The following is a 21,221-nucleotide window of genomic DNA, read 5'->3' as shown; positions in this document are numbered from 1 at the left end:
GGAGGGGAGGGTTTCTAGCCCCCTGCTCCCGTCCCCTTTCGTCACCTTCTACAACACACGGGAAATGTGTGGGAAGTATTCTTTCTCCCCTATCTCATCATTTTCATTTTCTAATTCATATTCTTTTTCCCAGTTGTATGTAAGGATGGTCATAAGTTGCATGGGTTGTAAGTTGGGGAGCTTGTATACATATGTATATATATATTCACATGTACATATTCATACTTGTTCACCTTCATCCATGCATTCCCTACGTGTCATAGAAGGCAACTAAAGGGGAAGGGAGAGGGGGGGGCTAGAAACCTCCCCCTCCTTGTATTTTAACTTTCTTAAAGGGGAAACAGAAGGAGTCATATGGGGAGTAGTCATCCTCCTTGAAGGCTCAGATTGGGGTGTCTAAATGTGTGTGGATGTACACAAGATGAGAAAAAGGAGAGATTGGAAGTATGTTTGAGGAAAGGAACCTGGATGTTTTGGCTCTGAGTGAAATGAAGCTCAAAGGTAAAGGGGAAGAGTGGTTTGGGAATGTTTTTGGAGTAAAGTCAGGGGTTGGTGAGAGGATAAGAGCAAAGGAAGAAGTAGCACTACGTTTCAGGAGTTGTGGGAGTATGTGATAGAGTGTAAGAAAGTAAACCCTAGATTGATATGGGTAAAACTGAAAATGGATGGAGAGAAATGGGTGATTATTGGTGCCTATGCACCTGGGCATGAAAAGAAAGATCATGAGAGACAAGTGTTATGGGAACAGCTGAGTGAGTGTGTTAGTAGTCTTGATGCACGAGACTGGGTTATAGTGATGGGTAATTTCAATGCAAAGGTGAGTAATGTGGCAGTTGAGGGAATAATTGGTGTACATGGGTGTTTAGTGTTGTAAATGGAAATGGTGAAGTGCTGAAAAAGGACTGGTTTAAAAAGAGATATACATAAGCATACGTATGCAAGTAAGAGAAATGGCCAGAGAGCGTTATTGGATTACGTGTTAACTGATAGGCACATGAAAGAGAGACTTATGGATGTTTATGTGCTGAGAGGTGCAACTGGAGGGATGTCTGATCATTATCTTGCATGGGCAAAGGTGAAGATTTGTAGAGGTTTTCAGAAAAGAGAGAATGTTGGGGTGAAGAGAGTGGTGAGAGTAAGTGAGCTTGGGAAGGAGACTTGTGGGAGGAAATACCAGGAAAGACTGAGTGCAGAATGGAAAAAGGTGAGAGCAAAGGACATAAAGGTAATAGGGGAGGAATGGGATGTATTTAGGGAAGCAGTGATGACTTGCACAAAAGAAGCTTGAGGCATGAGAAAGGTGGGAGGTGGGTAGATTAGAAAGGGTAGTGAGTGATGGGCTTAAGAAGTAAGATTATTAATGAAAGAGAAGAGAGAGGCATTTGGTCAATTTTTCCAAGGAAATAGCACAAATGACTGGGAAATTTTTGAAAGAAAGAGGCAGGAGGTCAAGAGGAAGGTGCAACAGGTGAAAAAGAGGGCAAATGAGAGTTGGGGTGAGAGAGTATCATTGAATTTTAGGGAGAATAAAAAGATGTTTTGGAAGAAGGTAAATAAAGTGCTTGAGACAAGAGAACAAATGGGAACATCAGTGAAGGGGGTTAATGGGGAGGTACTAACAAGTAGTGGTGATGTGAGAAGGAGATGGAGTGAGTATTTTGAAGGTTTGTTAAATATGTTTGATGATAGAGTGGCAGATATTGGGTGTTTTGGTCGAAGTGGTGCGAGAAGTGAGAAGGTCAGGGAGAATGATTTGGTAAACAGAGAAGAGGTAGTGAAAGCTTTGCAGAAGATGAAAGCTGGTAAGGTGGCGAGTTTGGATGATACTGCAGTAGAATCTATTTAAAAACGGGGTGATTGTGTTGTTAACTGGTTGCTGAGGATATTCAATGTATATATGGCTCATTGTGAAGTGCATGAGGATTGGCGGAATGCATGCATAGTGCCATTGTACAGAGGCAAAAGGGATAAAGGTGAGTGTTCAAATTACAGAGGTATAAGTTTGTTGAATATTGCTGAGAAATTATATGGGAGGGTGTTGACTGAGAAGGGGAAGGCATGTACAGAGCATCAGCTTGGGGAAGAGCAGTGTGATTTCAGAAGTGGGAGAGGATGTGTGGATCAAGTGTTTGCTTTGAAGAATATATGTGAGAAATAGTTAGAAGCAAGTTGCTAGAAGCAGTAAAAAGTTTTTATCGAGGATGTAAGGCATGTATACGAGTAGGAAGAGAGGAAAGTGATTGGTTCTCAGTGAATGTTGGTTTGCGGCAGGGATGCGTGATGTCTCCATGGTTGTTTAATCTGTTTATGGAGGGGGTTGTTAGGGAGGTGAATGCAAGAGTTTTGGAGAGAGGGACAAGTATGCAGTCTGTTGTGGATGACAAAGCTTGGGAAGAGAGTCAGTTGTTCGCTGATGATACAGCGCTTATGGCTGATTCGAGTGAGAAACTGCAGAAGCTGGTGACTGAGTTTGGTAAAGTGTGTGAAAGAAGAAAGCTGAGAGTAAAGTGAATAAGAGCCAGCTTATTAGATACAGTAGGGTTGAGGGACAAGTCAACTGGGAGGTTTCTTGTGAGAAAACTGGAGGAAGTGAAGTGTCTTAGATATCTGGGAGTAGATTTGGCAGCGGATGAAACTATGGAAGCGCAAGTGAGTCACAGGGTGAGGGAGGGGGTGAAAGTTCTGGGTGCGTTGAAGAATAAGTGGAAGGCGAGAACATTATCTCAAAAAGCAAAAATGGGTATGCTTGAAGGAATAGTGGTTCCAACAATGTTATATGGATGCGAGGCATGGGCTAAAGATAGGGTTGTGTGGAGGAGGGTGGATGTGTTGGAAATGAGATGATTGAGGCCAATATGTGGAGTGAGGTGGTTTGATCGAGTAAGTAATGAAAGGATAAGAGAGATGTGTGGTAATAAAAAGAGTGTGGTTGAGAGAGCAGAAAAGGGTGTATTGAAATGGTTTAGTCACATGGAGAGAATGAGTGGGGAAAACTTGACAAAGAGGATATATGTGTCAGAGGTGGAGGGAATGAGAAGTGGGAAAGCAAACTGGAGGTGGAAGGATGGAGTGAAAAAGATTTTAAGCGATAAGGGCCTGAACATGCACGAGGGTGAAAGGCATGCAAGGAATAGAGTGAATTGGAAAGATGTGGTATAATGGGGTTGACGTGCTGTCAATGGATAGAACCAGGGCATGTGAAGCATCTGGGGTAAACCATGGAGAGTTTTGTGGGGCCTGGATGTGGAAAGGGAGCTGTTGTTTCGGTGCATGATACACGACAGCTAAAGACTGAGTGTGAATGAATGTGGCCTTTGTTGTCTTTTCCTAGCTCTACCTCATGCATGTGAAGGGGAAGGGGTGTCATTTCATGTGTGGCGGGGTGGTAACAGGAATGAATAAAGGCATCAAGTATGAATTATGTACATGTGTATATATATGTATATGTCTGTGTATGTATATGTATGTATGCATTGAAATGTATAGGTATGTATATGTGTGAGTGTGGATGTGTATGTATAAACATGTGTATGTTTGTGGGTTGGGCCAATCTTTCGTCTGTTTCCTTGCACTATCTCACTAACACAGGAAACAACAACAAAGTATAATAAATAAGTAAAATACATAACGAGGCAGCAGGTTTGGATGGTATTGCAGTAGAATTTATCAAAAAAAGAGGGTGACTGTGTAGTTGACCAGTTGGTAAGGATATTCAATGTATGTATGGTCATGTGTGAAATGCATGAGGATTGGCAGAATGCATGCATAGAGCCATTATACAAAGGCAAAGGGAATAAGGGTGAGTTTTCAAATTACAGAGGTATAAGTTTGTTGAGTATTCCTGAGAATTTGTAGGGAGGTTTGACTGAGAGGGTAAGGACATGTACTAGAGCATCAGACTTGGGGAAGAGCAGTGTGGGTTTCAGAAGTGGTAGAGGATGTGTGGATCAAGTGTTTGCTTTGAAGAATTATGTGAGAAATATTGTTGGAAGCAAGTTGCTTTTTTAGAAGCGTAAGGTTTAAAAAGGTTTTTATCGGAGGATTTTTTAAAAGGATGTATGACTGTAAGTAGAAGAGAGGAAAGTGATTGGTTCCGGTGAATGTTGTTTGCGGCAAGGGATGCCTGATGTCTCCATGGGTTTTTTAATTGTTTAGGAATGGGGTTGTTGAGGAGGTGAATGCAAGATTTTGGAGAGAGGGGCAAGTATGCAGTCTGTTGTGGATGAGAAACTGAGGAATGAAGTTGATATCTGGGAGTAGATTTGGCAGGGAATGAAACTAAGGAACGAACGCAAGGCGCAAGAGAGTCACAGGGTGAGGGAGGGGGTGAAAGTTCTGGGGGTGCGTTGAAGAATAAGTGGAAGGCGAGACACAGTAGCTCAAAAAGGCAAAAATGGGTATGCTTGAAGGAATAGTGGTTCCAACAATGTTATACTGGATGCGAGGCATGGGGCTAAAGGATAGGGTAGGTGATGATGGAGGGTGTATGGTGTTGGAAATGAGATGATGAGGCCAATATGTGAGTGAGGTGGTTTGATCGAGTAAGTAATGAAAGGATAAGAGAGATGTGTGGTAATAAAGAGTGTGGTTGAGAGAGCAGAAAAGGGTGTATTGAAATGGTTTAGTCACATGGAGAGAATGAGTGGGGAAAACTTGACAAAGAGGATATATGTGTCAGAGGTGGAGGGAATGAGAAGTGGGAAAGCAAACTGGAGGTGGAAGGATGGAGTGAAAAAGATTTTAAGCGATAAGGGCCTGAACATGCACGAGGGTGAAAGGCATGCAAGGAATAGAGTGAATTGGAAAGATGTGGTATAATGGGGTTGACGTGCTGTCAATGGATAGAACCAGGGCATGTGAAGCATCTGGGGTAAACCATGGAGAGTTTTGTGGGGCCTGGATGTGGAAAGGGAGCTGTTGTTTCGGTGCATGATACACGACAGCTAAAGACTGAGTGTGAATGAATGTGGCCTTTGTTGTCTTTTCCTAGCTCTACCTCATGCATGTGAAGGGGAAGGGGTGTCATTTCATGTGTGGCGGGGTGGTAACAGGAATGAATAAAGGCATCAAGTATGAATTATGTACATGTGTATATATATGTATATGTCTGTGTATGTATATGTATGTATGCATTGAAATGTATAGGTATGTATATGTGTGAGTGTGGATGTGTATGTATAAACATGTGTATGTTTGTGGGTTGGGCCAATCTTTCGTCTGTTTCCTTGCACTATCTCACTAACACAGGAAACAACAACAAAGTATAATAAATAAGTAAAATACATAACGAGGCAGCAGGTTTGGATGGTATTGCAGTAGAATTTATCAAAAAAAGAGGGTGACTGTGTAGTTGACCAGTTGGTAAGGATATTCAATGTATGTATGGTTCATGGTGAAATGCCTGAGGATTGGCAGAATGCATGCATAGAGCCATTATACAAAGGCAAAGGGAATAAGGGTGAGTTTTCAAATTACAGAGGTATAAGTTTGTTGAGTATTCCTGGGAAGATGTATGGGAGGGTATTGACTGAGAGGGTAAAGACATGTACAGAGCATCAGATTGGGGGAGAGCAGTGTGGTTTCAGAAGTGGTAGAGGATGTGTGGATCAGGTGTTTGCTTTGAAGAATGTATGTGAGAAATACTTAGAAAAACATATGAATTTGTATGTGGTATTCATGGATCTGGAGAAGGAATATAATAATGTTGATAGAGATGCTTTGTGGAAGGTTTTAAAACTATATGGTGTGGGAGGTAAGTTGCAAGAAGCAGTGAAATATTTTTATAAAGGATGTAATGCATCTGTATGAGTAGGAAGAGAGGAAAGTGATTGGTTCCCAGTGAATGTCAGTTTGCGACAAGGGTGCCTGATGTCTCCATTGTTGTTTAATATGTTTATGGATGGTGTTGTTGAGGAGGTGAATGCAAGACCTTTGGAGAGAGGGGCAAGTATGCAGTCTGTTGTGGATGAGAGGGTTTGGGAAGTGAGTCAGTTGTTGTTCGCTGACGATACAGCGCTGGTGACTGATTTGGGTGAGAAACTGCATAAGCAGGTGACTGAGTTTGGTAAAGTGTGTGAAAGAAGAAAGCTGAGAATAAATATAAATAAGAGCAAGGTTATTAGGTTCAGTTGGGTTGAGGGACAAGTTAATTGGGAGGTAAGTTTGGATGGAGAAAAACTGGTGGAAGTGAAGTGTTTTGGATGTGTGGGAGTGGATTTAGCAACAGATGGAAACATGGAAGCAGAAGTGAGTAACGAGGTGGGGGAGGGGGCGAGGGTTCTGGGAGCATTGAAGAATGTGTGGAAGAGCAAAAATGGGTATGTTTGAAGGAATAGTGGCTCCAACAATGTTATATGGTTGAGAGGCATGGGCAACAGATAGGGTTGTGTGTAGGAGGTTGGATGTGTTGGAAATGAGGTGTTTGAGGACAATATGTGGTTTGAGGTGGTTTGATCGAGTAAGTTATAAAAGGGTAAGAGAGATGTGTGGTAATAAAAAGAGTGTGGTTGAGAGAGCAGAAGAGGGTGTACTGAAATGGTTTGGTCACATGAAAAGAAAGAGTGAGGAAAGACTGACAAAGGGGATATATGTGTCAGAGGTGGAGGGAACAAGGATAAGTGGGAGACCAAATAGGTGGTGGAAAGATGGAGTGAAAAAGATATTGAGCGATCAGGGCCTAAACATAGAGGAGGGTGAAAAGCATGCAAGGAATAAAGTGAATTGGAACGACATGGTATACCGGGATTGCTATGGTGTCAATGGATTGAACCAGGGCATGAGAAGCATCAGGTAAACCATGGAAAGTTTTTTGGGGTCTGGATGTGGAAAGGGAGCTGTGGTTTCAGAGCATTACACATGACAGCCAGAGACCAAGTGTGAACGAATGTGGCCTTTGTTGTCCTAGCGCTACCTCGCGCACGTAAAGGGGAGGGCAGTGCTGTTTCATGTGTGGCGGGGTGGCAACAGGAATGGATGAAGGAATCAAGTATGAATATGTACATATGTATATGTCTGTGTATGTATATTTATGTATACATTGAAATGTAAAGGTATGTATATGTGCATGTGAGGGTGTTTATGTATATGCATGTGTATGTGGGTGGGTTAGGCCATTCTCTCATCCGTTTTCTTGCACTACCTTGCTATCGTGGGAGAAAACGACTAGGTTTAATAAAAAAAAATAATGAGATATGTGGAAAACAGGATGGTATGGAACTAAACAGGTTAGAGCTGAGGCATACCTCAACATTTCGACCGTTCAACGGTCTTCCTCAGGAGATACTGATTACAGCATTCAGCAGGACTGTGTTCCCCAGCAAGTGATAGTCACCTGGTTCGATGCCTTGGTAAGTTGCTCTCTGATCGGATCGTTTGTCCAGCTGACTTCATCCGTTCACAATGATCTCCGCTGCCTGACATGACCAGAAGATGAACCCAGACCTTGTGTCAACAGTGTTCTTAAATCCTTCCTCTAGATAAGCTCTCACACTATCACTAAATGGTCAATGCCAAGGCAACTATAGGCAAGTGACAAACTTTAGAGATAGTCTGAGAGATTACCTAGAGGAAAGGATTAAGACAACATTAACACAAGACCTGGCTTCATCTGTTGGTCACATCAGGCAGTGGATGTTGCTGTGAACGGGTGGAGGCAGCAGGACAAGCGATACAATCAGAAGGCACCCAATCTGGTAACCATTACTAGCTGGGGAACACAGTCTTGTCGAATGCTGGAATCAGGATCTCCTGAGGAAGACTGCAGAATGGTCGAAACATTGAGGCATGTCTCAGCTCTAACCCATTTGTTTCCATACCATCCTGTTTTCCACATTTGTCATAATGGATAAAAGATAATGAGATATCTTGGGGATGGAACCCAAGTCTAAACACAAAATCCATTTATGTTTCCTATACAACTTATACATATAGCCTGAAGGTAATGTATACAATACTTTTAATAATTTTGCACATGAAACAAAGTTTGTGTAGCACTGAACCATCAGAAAGCTATAGCGTCAGAGCCCAACACGGGCATGTAAGGTCAGGTGTGGAATTTTCCACTTTTAATGTCATGTCACCACTCAGAAAGTTTAGGATTTTGGTGCATTTCAGATTTTGGATTTGGGATGCTCAACCTGTAGTTGGCAGGCAGCCACTGACCATGGAGGTATATTACTGGTACTACTGGGTGAGTATCGGGAGGGTCACTGATAGCTGCAAAGCGAATTTGCACTTCAGTCACTGTCAAGTTACACTCCTTTGACCCAGGTAGCTGTCTTTTTTTTCTGCCTCACCCAGATGTGGACTGCTGGCATTCTGTCCATAAACGTACTATCTCACCTTGTCACATGTAACACTTAACAAAACTTACCTCACACAACTTTCTTCCTAACTCCTAGATTATTCTGCAGTGATTTTTATGCACTAGCCCTGCCTTTTGGCAAAATGCTACGAAGCAATAGATAGAGGCAGTAGGCAGGAATATTAGATGGGAGCATTAGGTAGAAACATTAGCTGGGAGCATTAGGTCAAAGTAGTAGGTTGGATTATTAAATGGGGAACATTAGGTACACACATTAGGTATTAGTAGTTGGTGCAAGTATTAGGTATATGCCTCTGAAACACTCTGCAAATGTTGCCCTCTGCCAGTGGCCTGTTAAGGGTGAAAAACTAAAGGCTAAGAAGCGGCACTGGAGTTTACTTTTTACGAGGATTCTTTTGGGGGCCACCCACTCAAGGGAGGTTCCAAAGGGAATGGGCATTAGAGACATAGATAAACAAATTGATATATAGTGCAAGGCAATCATTTATTCAATCCCTTTAACACCTTACTTAAAATACAACCACATGTAACACTCTAACAAAGGTAGAATACAGCTGTAAGCTCACTACATATTAAAAGATACTTGTCATATGATTTGTCCACGATCAATGCTGGGTGTTTACTGACACTACATTTAGTTTTGGCACTGGAATCTATCAGTTAATAAGCTATCTGATTCATCTCAATTTAGCCTTAACAAGTGCCACTGGCCCTTAGGCTTTAGCTTGCCATTTTGACTAAGAAAATAAGGATAGTGCTTTTCAAGATCAAAACAAATGCAAACATGCTATACTTAAATATCTGGTTGATACTATGTTGAGCCTCCTTCAAAACTCTTGTACAATGAAGCTACTATTAGCTGAATGCCACAGATGGATGGAACATACAGAATGGCACACCAAAATCAATTCTATGCTGAACTTTTGCAATGCAATCTTGACTAAAGAGCTGCTGGTTATATGCTGAAGGAAAAACATTCGAAGGGCATTCCATTTGACACATGGCAAGAGGAATAAAGATAACGAATGTACATGGAAAAACATTCAGAGGGCAACCCACTTGACACAAGGCAAGAGGAATAAAGATCAATAATAGTTTTTTAAGTATAACTTATGAGCACTACATGGGCAACAGGCACTGAAGTTGCAGCAATAAGAGCATCCAGGTTCAATAGATGTTAATAAACTAAAAGAATTTCATTAAAGCAATGACTGAGAAAACAGCATCTGATTACAGAGAGGAAGGATACTAATGACATGAGAGGGAGGCTGGAACTGAGGGATAGGTTGCTGTTAAGGCATATACCTTTATATTGGATTTTATCAAAGGATGGCTAAGAAGGACTGGGAGGCACCTTGCGAAATGAAGGAGCATTATCCCATGTGAGGACATACTTGTCTTTTGTAAAGGGTGAGCGGTCTGGAGAAGGAAAAACATGGACAACTTCAGAGAAAAGAGTTATGTTTTTCAGAAGCATTTCTAACAGGTTTTAAGTTGTAAGAATTCAAAGGGAAACAGTGTGTGCTATTATCAAAGTCTTAAAAGACAGCCTTCTATAGTCATGTAAGGTGGTACCTTAAGTCTTTTTATATGCAGAGTTATGTTATCACACATATATATACACAACAACAAACGCAAATAAAAAAAGGGAAACCAAGATGATAAATGTGTAATGCTTGAAAAGAAAGAGGAGGAAGTGAAGACTGCAATGAATGATGGCATAAATATCATTAAGTACTGAATCACTCGTAAGGTAGCATTGAACAGACCTAATTCCTGAGACCCAGAAGCAGACCTCAATGGGAAGTTCTTGGGGATGAGGAGATAAAAAATACTAATAAATTAAATTACAGGGGTAAATGTAAATATATGACATTACTGGAACAAAAGTATGTAAGTAGTGACCATGAAGTGCAGTCTAGGAGAAGGGAAGGGGGTGGTTTCATAGATCACTTGGTAGTACTGTGAAAGTTACCTTTCACTGTAGATGTTGCACAGCTAAAAATGTGTGTAGTTGCAGTAGAAGAGCTAAGAGTAAAAGTGTGAAACTTACTTCAATTTCAAGTAACCATAAGCTGAAATAATCCATAACAGTCCACTGTGAAACTGAGGTGATATGGAAGGAGTTTAAGCATGAATTGTATCAAAGGTGACCTCACAGGTGTGCAGCATTCAGGTACAGGCTATGGAAGGTGTACAGCATGATGAGATGAAGATTTAAGAAAGATGGATAAAGATGGAAAGAGACTGGATGAGGCTAAACAGCCAGATATCAGTGATGAGTGGAAGGCAGAGAACCCAAAAGCATAATGCCCTATAGAGGAAAAGTGATAAGGTGGTATACATAAATAACAGAAAAAAATGAGTACCCTGCAAAAAAAAAAAAAAGTCAATAAGAATTTAAAGAAAAGTAACATGCTCTTTGAGAAGGAAGTTAATAGCTACAGAAGAGAAGCACACATATGAAACAAATGTGTTAGAAAAGTCCTGGAAAATACTACTGACAAGAGAAGTGTATAAGAAGTGGAGGAGGTACATAAAAGAAATGACAGGCATGAATGGTGAAAGATAGATATATGGCTCTTGGTACAGTAAAATTTAAGATGAGAAGAGAGAGAGAGTGGTAGATATGAAGGAGAGGAAGACACTACAAAGGAGAAAAAGAAAAGAGCAATAATGTTCTTAAAGAACGAAAGAGGCAGGGATACAGTGTGAAGTGGTAAAGACTCTAGAGGATCAAGAGGGTAAGTACAGCAATCAGCAGCATTGCAAAATGGTCATGTACCTGATATCTGGATGAAAGCAGTAACTATTCCACCATATAAGTAAAATCAATTTCAAGAATTCTATAGAATATCATTAAAACTCCAAATTTCCCTGGGATGGATGAGGTAAATACAGCTTTTCAAATCATAAAAACACATCCTCATCCATATTCATTTTGTCTATTATACGCCATCTCCCGCATTAGAGAGGTAGCACAAGGAAACAGATGAGGAATGACCCACACCCACATGTACCCACCCATATCCACGTGTACATACATAAACGCCCACACACACGTACATATACATACATATACATACACAGACATATACATATATACATATGTACACATCCATACTTGCTGCCTTCATCCATTCCCGTTGCCATACCATTGCCAGTGTAATTCAATGAAATATGATTTCCATACTTATCTAAGTGCCTCTTACTTTTCCTCTTGGCATACTAAATAGATTCGCCAAGTAAGGAATAAGGCCACCTTACCTCCTGCCTAAGAGTGTGGTAACACAATGTTTGACGGTATTATAAAAGAATAAGCGAACTCATAAGAGATGGAAAATAATGTGAAGTGAAGTCAATGAGTAAACCAAGTGGAAAGTAAAAACAGTTCCAGAGAAAAAAAGAAATTCGAAGCAGCTTTAATGAATTTAAAAGTGCAATTAATCATATCAGTCAGACAGTGCTCTGAGAATTTTTTACTCTGCTACCATGTCCACTCTGCAATACCTAAAGCCCTCCACTTCCTCTGTTCTCCCCAATCAAGTCTACACTAAAGCCATCCCATCTTATTCCTTTGCTAAGCCCCATTACTTTTGTTCTCATTAACTTTAAAAGTCCTCCTTTTATACTTTCTTCCAATCCCCAGCAACCAGCATATGGAGCTTTACTCTCGAGTCTACCACCAGAGCCATATCATCAGCAATCAAATTACTTACCTACAAACATTCCTCATCTGCAGCATACTGTAGGCCTATTCCTCACTCCAAGATCCTTGAATTTACCTCTCTTACCATCGCCATCCATAAGCAGATTAAACAGCTACAGTAACATCATAAACTCTTGACATATACAGATGCTCCCCGTCTTATGACCTATGTGACTTACGACCATCTATACAAACCCAGAAAAAATATAAATTGAAAATATAAGTAAATATGAAAATTAGGCTTGGTCATACATCCACCAGTCCTAATGGCTGCGTGCATATGACAGCGAATGTCAAACAATCCTGGAATTGTGTACATCACAGCATATCTCAGTTTTCATTTTCAGTTACCATTCAGTAAGCGCACATTACTCAAGTAAATCTAACAAATTTTCATGCAGGATTAAACCATTTTCGTATCAAACCCCAATCATCATGACAAGCAAGAGGAAAAACCCATCAAATGTTGAAAGATCTGGCCAGAAGCTAAGGAAGACACTTGAACTGAAATTGAAAATGAAGGTAATCACCCACTATGAAGGAGGTAAAAAGGTTAATGTGATTGCACGTGATCTACAGTTGTCCCACTCGATGGTCTCCACAATTTTAAAGGACCAAGAAAAAATATGTGAAACAGTGAAAGGTTTGGCAAGTATGAAGTCTAAGATAATAACAAACCAACGACAAGGGCCCATCCAAGAAATGGAAAAGTGGTTGATGCTGTGGATGAAAGATCAAATTCAAAAACATGTACCACTAAGCACATTAACAATTCAGGCAAAGGTTAGAAGTCTTCTTGAGACTTTGAAGGATCGAGTCACAAGTAAAGCTGCAACTGCTGACAAAGGTGCTCCCATAAAGTTCATTGAAAGCTTGGATGAATCAAGCCATGAACTAAAGAATCTTAAATAAAAGGTAAAAAGAAGTAAAGAATCATATAATAATGCTGGCTAATAAAAAAAAAAAACAAGATAATCATGATAGAAATTGAGTAGGATAAAAGAATGTACCACTAAACAAATTCCACTTGCCATGCTGGCACACATCTGACTTACTTCCATTTCGAAATACGACCAGCAGTCAGAACAGAACTCAGATGTATGTTGGGGAGCATCTCTACCCATCTTCACTTGGAACTATTCAACCTTCTCCTTTAATAATCACGTACATATCTTATTCTCCTAACAAAAATTCCTCACTTCATTTAGTAACCTTCCTCCCATATCATAAATTTGTAGCATCTTCCACAATACACTCTGTCAACCCTAAGTTACCTCTAAGTTCATAGATGCCACATACAAATTGCTCTCTTTCTCAATGTTTTCTCACAAGAAGTCTTCAAAGAAGACACTGGTCTAAACTTCTTAAATCACTCCTTGGTCCACATACCCTAAAACACTCCTTGGTCCACACATCCTCAAACACTCCTTACGCTACATTGCTCCTCCCCAGTCAAAAGCTTTGTGCACGCCACCATCCCTTAAATAAGGAGTTTTCAAACTGGGTTCCATGAAAGCTTGGTGGGATTCCAAGAGACCTTTCGTGAGAGACTGGAAAAGACAGGTAAAATGATTCTAAGATCTTTGCTCCTTGGTCCACATACCCTAAAACACTCCTTGGTCCACACATCCTCAATCACTCCTTACGCTACATTGCTCCTCCCCAGTCAAAAGCTTTGTGCATGCCACCATCCCTTAAATAAGGAGTTTTCAAACTGGGTTCCATGAAAGCTTGGTGGGATTCCAAGAGACCTTTCGTGAGAGACTGGAAAAGACAGGTAAAATGATTCTAAGATCTTTGCTCTGTTTCTTTGAAGCTGTTGAAAGAATGATATGTACTGTGGAGAAGGAGCAATCAAGGAAGTTTATGGGCTAGATGACAAATGGTTTAAAAAAGTACAGAGAGTACAAGACCAATGCCTGCTAGCTAAAGAGAGACATTTTAGAGAATGTCAGAGATAGAGAGGCTGACAATTCAACACTGAAAGATCTACCTGAAAAGTAAATGGTAATAAAAATTAGAATAATCAGTACAATACGGTCAACTGATATAAATAAATGATTTCTGAACTGAAAGATCATTCACTAGATAAAAAAAAGAGAAAAGGGGGAAATGCTTATTGAAAGAAAACTGGAGGCTATGGGATTCACAGATGCAAATTCAATGATAAAAGAAGGGAGAAGAATTGGCGGTTATAATCAAGATTTGTGAAAACAACCCGTTATGGATACAGCTAGCTTAGGGTCATTTTGCCAGGAGTTACTTAAGCAAATTAAAGAATCTAAAGGCAAGAAGGAATTTAATGGGATATTCATTAAATATGATAAAATCGAGAAAGAGTAGGTGAAAAGCTAAGAATACAGTTAGACAACAAGACAATGGAGACAGCAAGCAAGGAAAGAGGATGGAGCAGCAATACCAGCTCTGTAAAGGTCAAGTGTTACGATATGGTAACAGACTGAAAGAACTACATTTAAATGTTGACAGATCATCAGTGTATACAGGAACAGACTGAAAGAACTACATTTAAATGGTGACAGATCATCAGTGTATACAGGAACATTTCTTAAACCATGTCAGGGAGAACACTAGGATAAGAAGGACTTATACAACATTAATGCTAGATCTTACCTTCACACATAATAGAGTGCATATTGAGAATATTATACAAGATACATGAACTGGAAGAAGTGATCATCTACTGCTCAACTTTAACTGTGTGGTAAGTGAGGATAATTAACAAGTAGTAGTGAGACATGACATAATGAGGATCATGGAAATACACAACCCTCTACAATTTCTATGGTGATATAGACTAGAAAATGGAGTTCAGCAGCCAGGAACCAGGGCATTGGGGTGTGAAGTTGTGTAATCAAAAATGAAAGAGTAGGAACATGGGTGCCTCAAGCTATAATACAGAGGGACTTACCTAGTAAGACAGAGGAAAGAATGGCTTAACAAAAGCAGTCAAAGAGCAAAGAAGCTTCAAGAGGAGCAGTGGCTAAGATATAGATGGCATTCCAGCCAGCAAGCATTTATAAGGTAAAAGAGAGAAAAGAATGAGTGTAGCACCACATAATAGGAAGAACAAGGAAATTTACAAAAAAATATTGTTAACAAGGAAGGAAAAAATCAAAAACTTCTCCATGAAATGGCATCCCCAATCCCATCCTCCGGCGAGGCAGCGCCAGGAACAGAAAGGAAGGGGGCCGCATTCGTTCACACTCAGGGTCTCTGGCTTTCGTGTGTGGTGCACCGAAACCACACACACACACACACACACACACACACACACCTATATATATATATATATATATATATATATATATATATATATATATATATATATATATATATATATATATCCCTGGGGATAGGGGAGAAAGAATACTTCCCACGTATTCCCTGCGTGTCGTAGAAGGCGACTAAAAGGGGAGGGAGCGGGGGGCTGGAAATCCTCCCCTCTCGTTTTTTTTTTTAATTTTCCAAAAGAAGGAACAGAGAATTGGGCCAGGTGAGGGTATTCCCTCAAGGCCCAGTCCTCTGTTCTTAACGCTACCTCGCTAATGCGGGAAATGGCGAATAGTTTGAAAGAAAGAAAATATATATATATATGTATATATATATATATATATATATAGGTGTGTATATATATATATATATATGGAAAGCTGTGTAGGTATGTGTATTTGTGTGTGTGGACGTGTGTATATGCATGTGTATGGGGGGGGGGTTGGGCCATTTCTTTCGTCTGTTTCCTTGCGCTACCTCGCAAACGCGGGAGACAGCGACAAAGTATAAAAAAAAAAAAAAAATGTATATATATATATATATATATATATATATATATATATATATATATATATATATATATGTGTGTGTATATATATATATATATATATATATATATATATATATATATATATATATATATAAATATAGGGTGGGGGAGGGGGCGAAAATTCTGGGGGCCTTGAAGAATGTGTGGAAGTCGAGAACATTATCTCGGAAAGCAAAAATGGGTATGTTTGAAGGAATAGTGGTTCCAACAATGTTGTATGGTTGCGAGGCGTGGGCTATGGATAGAGTTGTGCGCAGGAGGATGGATGTGCTGGAAATGAGATGTTTGAGGACAATGTGTGGTGTGAGGTGGTTTGATCGAGTAAGTAACGTAAGGGTAAGAGAGATGTGTGGAAATAAAAAGAGCGTGTTTGAGAGAGCAGAAGAGGGTGTTTTGAAGTGGTTTGGGCACATGGAGAGAATGAGTGAGGAAAGATTGACCAAGAGGATATATGTGTCGGAGGTGGAGGGAACGAGGAGAAGAGGGAGACCAAATTGGAGGTGGAAAGATGGAGTGAAAAAGATTTTGTGTGATCGGGGCCTGAACATGCAGGAGGGTGAAAGGAGGGCAAGGAATAGAGTGAATTGGAGCGATGTGGTATACTGGGGTTGACGTGCTGTCAGTGGATTGAATCGGGGCATGTGAAGCGTCTGGGGTAAACCATGGAAAGCTGTTTAGGTATGTATATTTGCGTGTGTGGACGTATGTATATACATGTGTATGGGGGGGGGTTGGGCCATTTCTTTCGTCTGTTTCTTTGCGCTACCTCGCAAACGCGGGAGACAGCGACAAAGTATAATAAAAAAAAATATAAAAAAATTCATCAGGAATCAGTTGTTAGTTAAAGAGCAAATAATTTGGCTACGGGAATCAGGGGGAAGATTTGCAGAGGAAGACATAAGGATATGTGAGGAACTGAGCAACAAGTTCAAAAGTATTTTCACAATGGAAGACACTATAGCCCTAACACCAGCAAGATGGAATGGGATAGAGATCTTAGAAAACACTGAGATGGCTAGAACAGACTATATTGGAGATGGAAGGATGGGGTGGGGTGAGCCTGAACATGTAAGAAGGTGAAAGACATGCAGGAGATTGAGACTGAGTGACTTGGAGTGATTTGGTATACAGGGGTTGACAATGCTGTCAATGGACTGAAACAGGGAATATGAAGCAGTTGGAATACACCAAGAAAAGGGATAGGGGGCTGTGGTTCTGGTGCATTACACGATAGCTAGAGAATGGATATGAGCAAATGAGGCTTATTCTTTGTCTGTTCCTGGTACTATCTCGATAACGCTTGAAAAGGTGAAGAAGTACAACAAAAATCTTGGAAAGATATTATAAGGATACTAAGAAGTCTTTATGCATACAAGGCTGATGGTCCAGATGAAATTTAATCAGAAATGCTTATGATGTGTCCAAATATGCTAGGCAAACCAACTAAAACACTGTTCAAAATGTCAATGGAGAGTGGCAAAGAGCCAAGAGAATGGAAAAAGGGCAATCAAATACTTAGGAAACCAGAAACAAGCACAGAGTTACAGACCAGTCTCACTAATGAGTATATCAAGTAGGGTTCTTGAAAAGATTATTAGAAAGCAAGTGGACAACTTTCTATAAAGAAAATACATAAGTGAGAGTCAGTGCAATTTTATGGAAAAGAGGTTATGTGTAACAAACCTCTTATAGTTCTATGAGAAAAGGAGCATAGATTAAAGACAAAAATGAGGGCTGGGTGATTTATCTGTACAGTACCTGGACTGCCAAAAATCATTTGACACTGTATGCACTAGAGGCAGTTTGAGAAGTTGGATCACCAAGCTGCAATAAGGGAAAACTCCTTTGATGGATATATTATCTCAGTGGGAAGCAACATGGGAACAGGAGAGACATGTTGAAGGAACTTCTAAAGGATGAAGATGACCAGCAGAGTGCCACAGAGTTCTGTTCTGGGACAATTACTCTTCTTAGTCTATGAAAATTACCTGATGGAAGGGATGGAATCCTACCTGAATACATCTGCAAATAATACAAAAGTCATGAAGGCAGTGAAAAGTGAGGGGGAGTGCATCAACTTACAAGGTGACCAAGACAAACTCCACAGCTGGTGTGATGACTGATTGATAAGATTCAACCCAGCATAAGCAAAGTAATGGGAAAGGGAAAAAATGAAAGAAGGCCTCAATATGTGATCTTAATCTAACATAAAATAAGGTTCAGCATTCTGTGTCTAAGAAGGACTTGGGAATCACCATCCCTAACCTGTCATCAGATTTGCGAATAATACAAAGGTCATGAAGGCAATGAAAAGTGAAAGGGAGAGCATCAACTTACAAGATGACCTAAACAATCTTCATAGTTGGTGTGATAACTGGCTGATAAAATTCAACCCAAACATAATCAAAGTAATGGGGATGAAAGAAAGTGAAAGAGGGCTTCAATATAAGATCTTAATCTAACACAAAATATGGTTCAGCATTCTTTGTCTTATCATGAAAAGCTTTGTGGGGCCTGGATGTGGAAAGGGAGCTGTGGCTTTGGTGAATTATACATGACAGCTAGAGACTGAGTGTGAACGAATGTGGCCTTTGTTGTCTTTTCCTAGCACTACCTCATGTGCATGTGGGGGGAAGGGGTTGTCATTCCATGTGTGGTGGGGTCGCGACGGGAATGAATAAAGGCAGCAAGTATGAATTATGTACATGTGTATATATGTATATGTCTGTGTAGGCATATATATGTGTAAGATGAAATGTATAGGTATGTATATGTGCGTGTGTGGATGTGTATGTATATACGTGTATGTGGGTGGGTTGGGCCATTCTTTTGTCTGTTTCCTTGCGCTACCTTGCTAATGCAGGAGACAGCGACAAAGTATAATCAATATTCTTTGTCTTAGAAGGATTTGGGAGTCATCATCCCTAACCTGCTGCCAGATTTCCACACTTGGGGAATAGTCTAGTGGTCAATCTGTGAGTGGGCAAATATCAGAATAGCTTTCAAGTATATGGATAAGGAAATATTTAGCTTGCTGGTCATATCCTACACAAGGTCAAAACTAGAATAAGCTTCTCATGTATGGTCACCACACATAAGAAGCACAAAAAGTTAAGAGAGAAAGTCCTAAAAGAAGGCAACAAAGACAACTCCTAAATTAAAGGAGCTCAGTTAAAGGGAAAGTGGAGGCTTTGACTTTGCCAATCTTTTGAAGAGAGAAAAGTGAGTGTGACTTGATCAAAACTTTTAAGTTTTTACAATAGATAAATGACAAAGACAGCAAATTTCTTTGAGATGTAGGGATAAAGTAAACAGAAGTCTCCACATGAAATTAAGCAAGAAACATGATAAAAAAAATCTTTTTTAAAAAGTACATTTATAAGTAATAGTGGTGTATGAATGAAATAAAATCACTAAGGACATGGTTAATGCAGACACCATACATAGATTTAAGAAGTGTGAAAGCAAAAATCCAAGAAATGGGGTCCCATGATAGTAAAACTTCCTCCCTACCCAATACTAATAAATAATCATAAACAGTGAGATGTGACCTACTTATCATACAGTTGTTAATGCAAGTGTAACTGGATATGACTAAATACATGCACTGTACCACAAGGAGATTAAGAACTGACTTATAATCTTAGCAAACAAATGAATGGTCCATACATGTGGATCAGAATAATTAACATCAGCACCAGCTTGTAGTAAGAGAGTGACAGCCTGCATGCGACCCTCAAAAGCAGCATGGTGAAGGGCGGTCCAGTGCGCAGCATCACGACCTTCTATTTGAATTCTGTAAAAAAAAGTACGCACGTATGCATTTAATGTATTTAATAAATCTTTTTTTCTTACACAAGCTCACATTTCCACCTTAGTAAGACAGCATCAGGAACTGAACCTTTGAAAACATATCAGTGCTGTGCTCCTTTCCCTGTTTTTGCTTTTAGGAATCAAGAATACATCAAGAAAGGATTTCCCGTCCCCTGCCCCAATAGCTCTTGGTCAACACAAAAAACAATCAAGAGATATGTGGGTAGTGTCCTTTTTTCCCTACCTCACACCTTACCAAGTGTACTCATGAATCCCTTGATACAACACATTTACACTAAAAGCACTCAACAAACACTAAACAATCATCCATCCCTTAAACCTACTCAACAAACACTAAACAATCATCCATCCCTTAAACCTATTCTTGAACTCAACTCCACCCTAAATACACACACATGAAAATGCACTCTCTAGACAAACATGAATCACAATTACATACAACATTCTAGTCATCATCCATCTCTTCAGCATGAAACACATTGATTCAGTGTACCAAAGGACCCCTGATGCTCAGATACAACTTCCAAAATGAAGGCACACAGAACACCTAGGCCTCAACTGGCCTGTGCTTACCCTGCCTAAACATACACCACCAAATTTCATGACCTATGATCCTTGCCAGTGGACAGGGGATGAGACTTACTTCCCAAAGTGCTGTAAGACCCAATCAAAATAGGGTTCTGGCATCATAAAGTTCAAAGAATAATAAACAAACATAACTTTCTTCAGACCTGATTGCCATTTCCAGCATTATGGAGGCAGTACCAGGGACAGAAAGGAAGGCCACACTTGCTCACAGCCCTTCTCTAGCTGTCATATGCAATGCACCAAATCATTCATACTTTCTTATCAATATAAATGTGTATGTGATAGCTTCCCAAGTCAGCGACGTAACACCAGGAAACTGATGAAGAATGGCCCATCCAATCATATGCACATTATTTTCTTCTTTTTATACTTAAGAGCCATCCCCCACGTTAGTGAGGTGCCGCAAGGAAACAAACAAAAAAATGGCCCAACCACACACATACACATGTATATACGTATATAAATACCCACACACACACACACACACACACATATACATACCTATACATTTCAACGTATACATACATATATATACACAGACATAAACATATATACACATATACATATCCATATTTGCAGCCTTCACCCATTCCCATCGCCACCCTGCCACACATGAAATAACATCCCCCCCTCCCCCACCATGCATGCGCAAGGTAGCTCTAGGAAAAGACAACAAAGGTCACATTTGTTCACATTGTCTCTAGCTGTCGTGTGTAATGCACTAAAACCACAGTTCCCTTTCCACATCCAGGCCCACAAAACTTTCTATGGTTTACCCCAGATGTTTCACATGCCCTGGTTCAATCCACTGACAGAAAGTCGACCCCGGTACACCACATCATTCCACTTTACTCTATTCCTTGCACACCTTTCACCCTCCTGTATGTTCAGGACCCAATCGCTCAAAATCCTTTTCACTCCATCCT

General features: G+C 40.1%; 1 protein-coding gene across 1 annotated transcript in view; it reads right to left on the bottom strand.

Annotated features, from left to right (window-relative positions):
• The window catches only part of LOC139751370 (uncharacterized), a 298,963-nt gene that overhangs the window by 94,822 nt on the left and 182,920 nt on the right, over positions 1-21,221 (bottom strand). The window contains exon 6 of the mRNA XM_071666735.1: positions 19,543-19,669. Within this exon, the coding sequence (XP_071522836.1) occupies positions 19,543-19,669 (127 nt within the window). The remainder of the gene's footprint in view (positions 1-19,542; positions 19,670-21,221) is intronic.

The sequence above is a fragment of the Panulirus ornatus genome, chromosome 11 (genome assembly GCF_036320965.1).
Source record: "Panulirus ornatus isolate Po-2019 chromosome 11, ASM3632096v1, whole genome shotgun sequence".
NCBI classification, from domain to species: Eukaryota; Metazoa; Arthropoda; class Malacostraca; order Decapoda; family Palinuridae; genus Panulirus; species Panulirus ornatus.
Note: the sequence above shows the minus strand (reverse complement) of the source record. Positions and strands in the feature narration are given on the sequence as shown.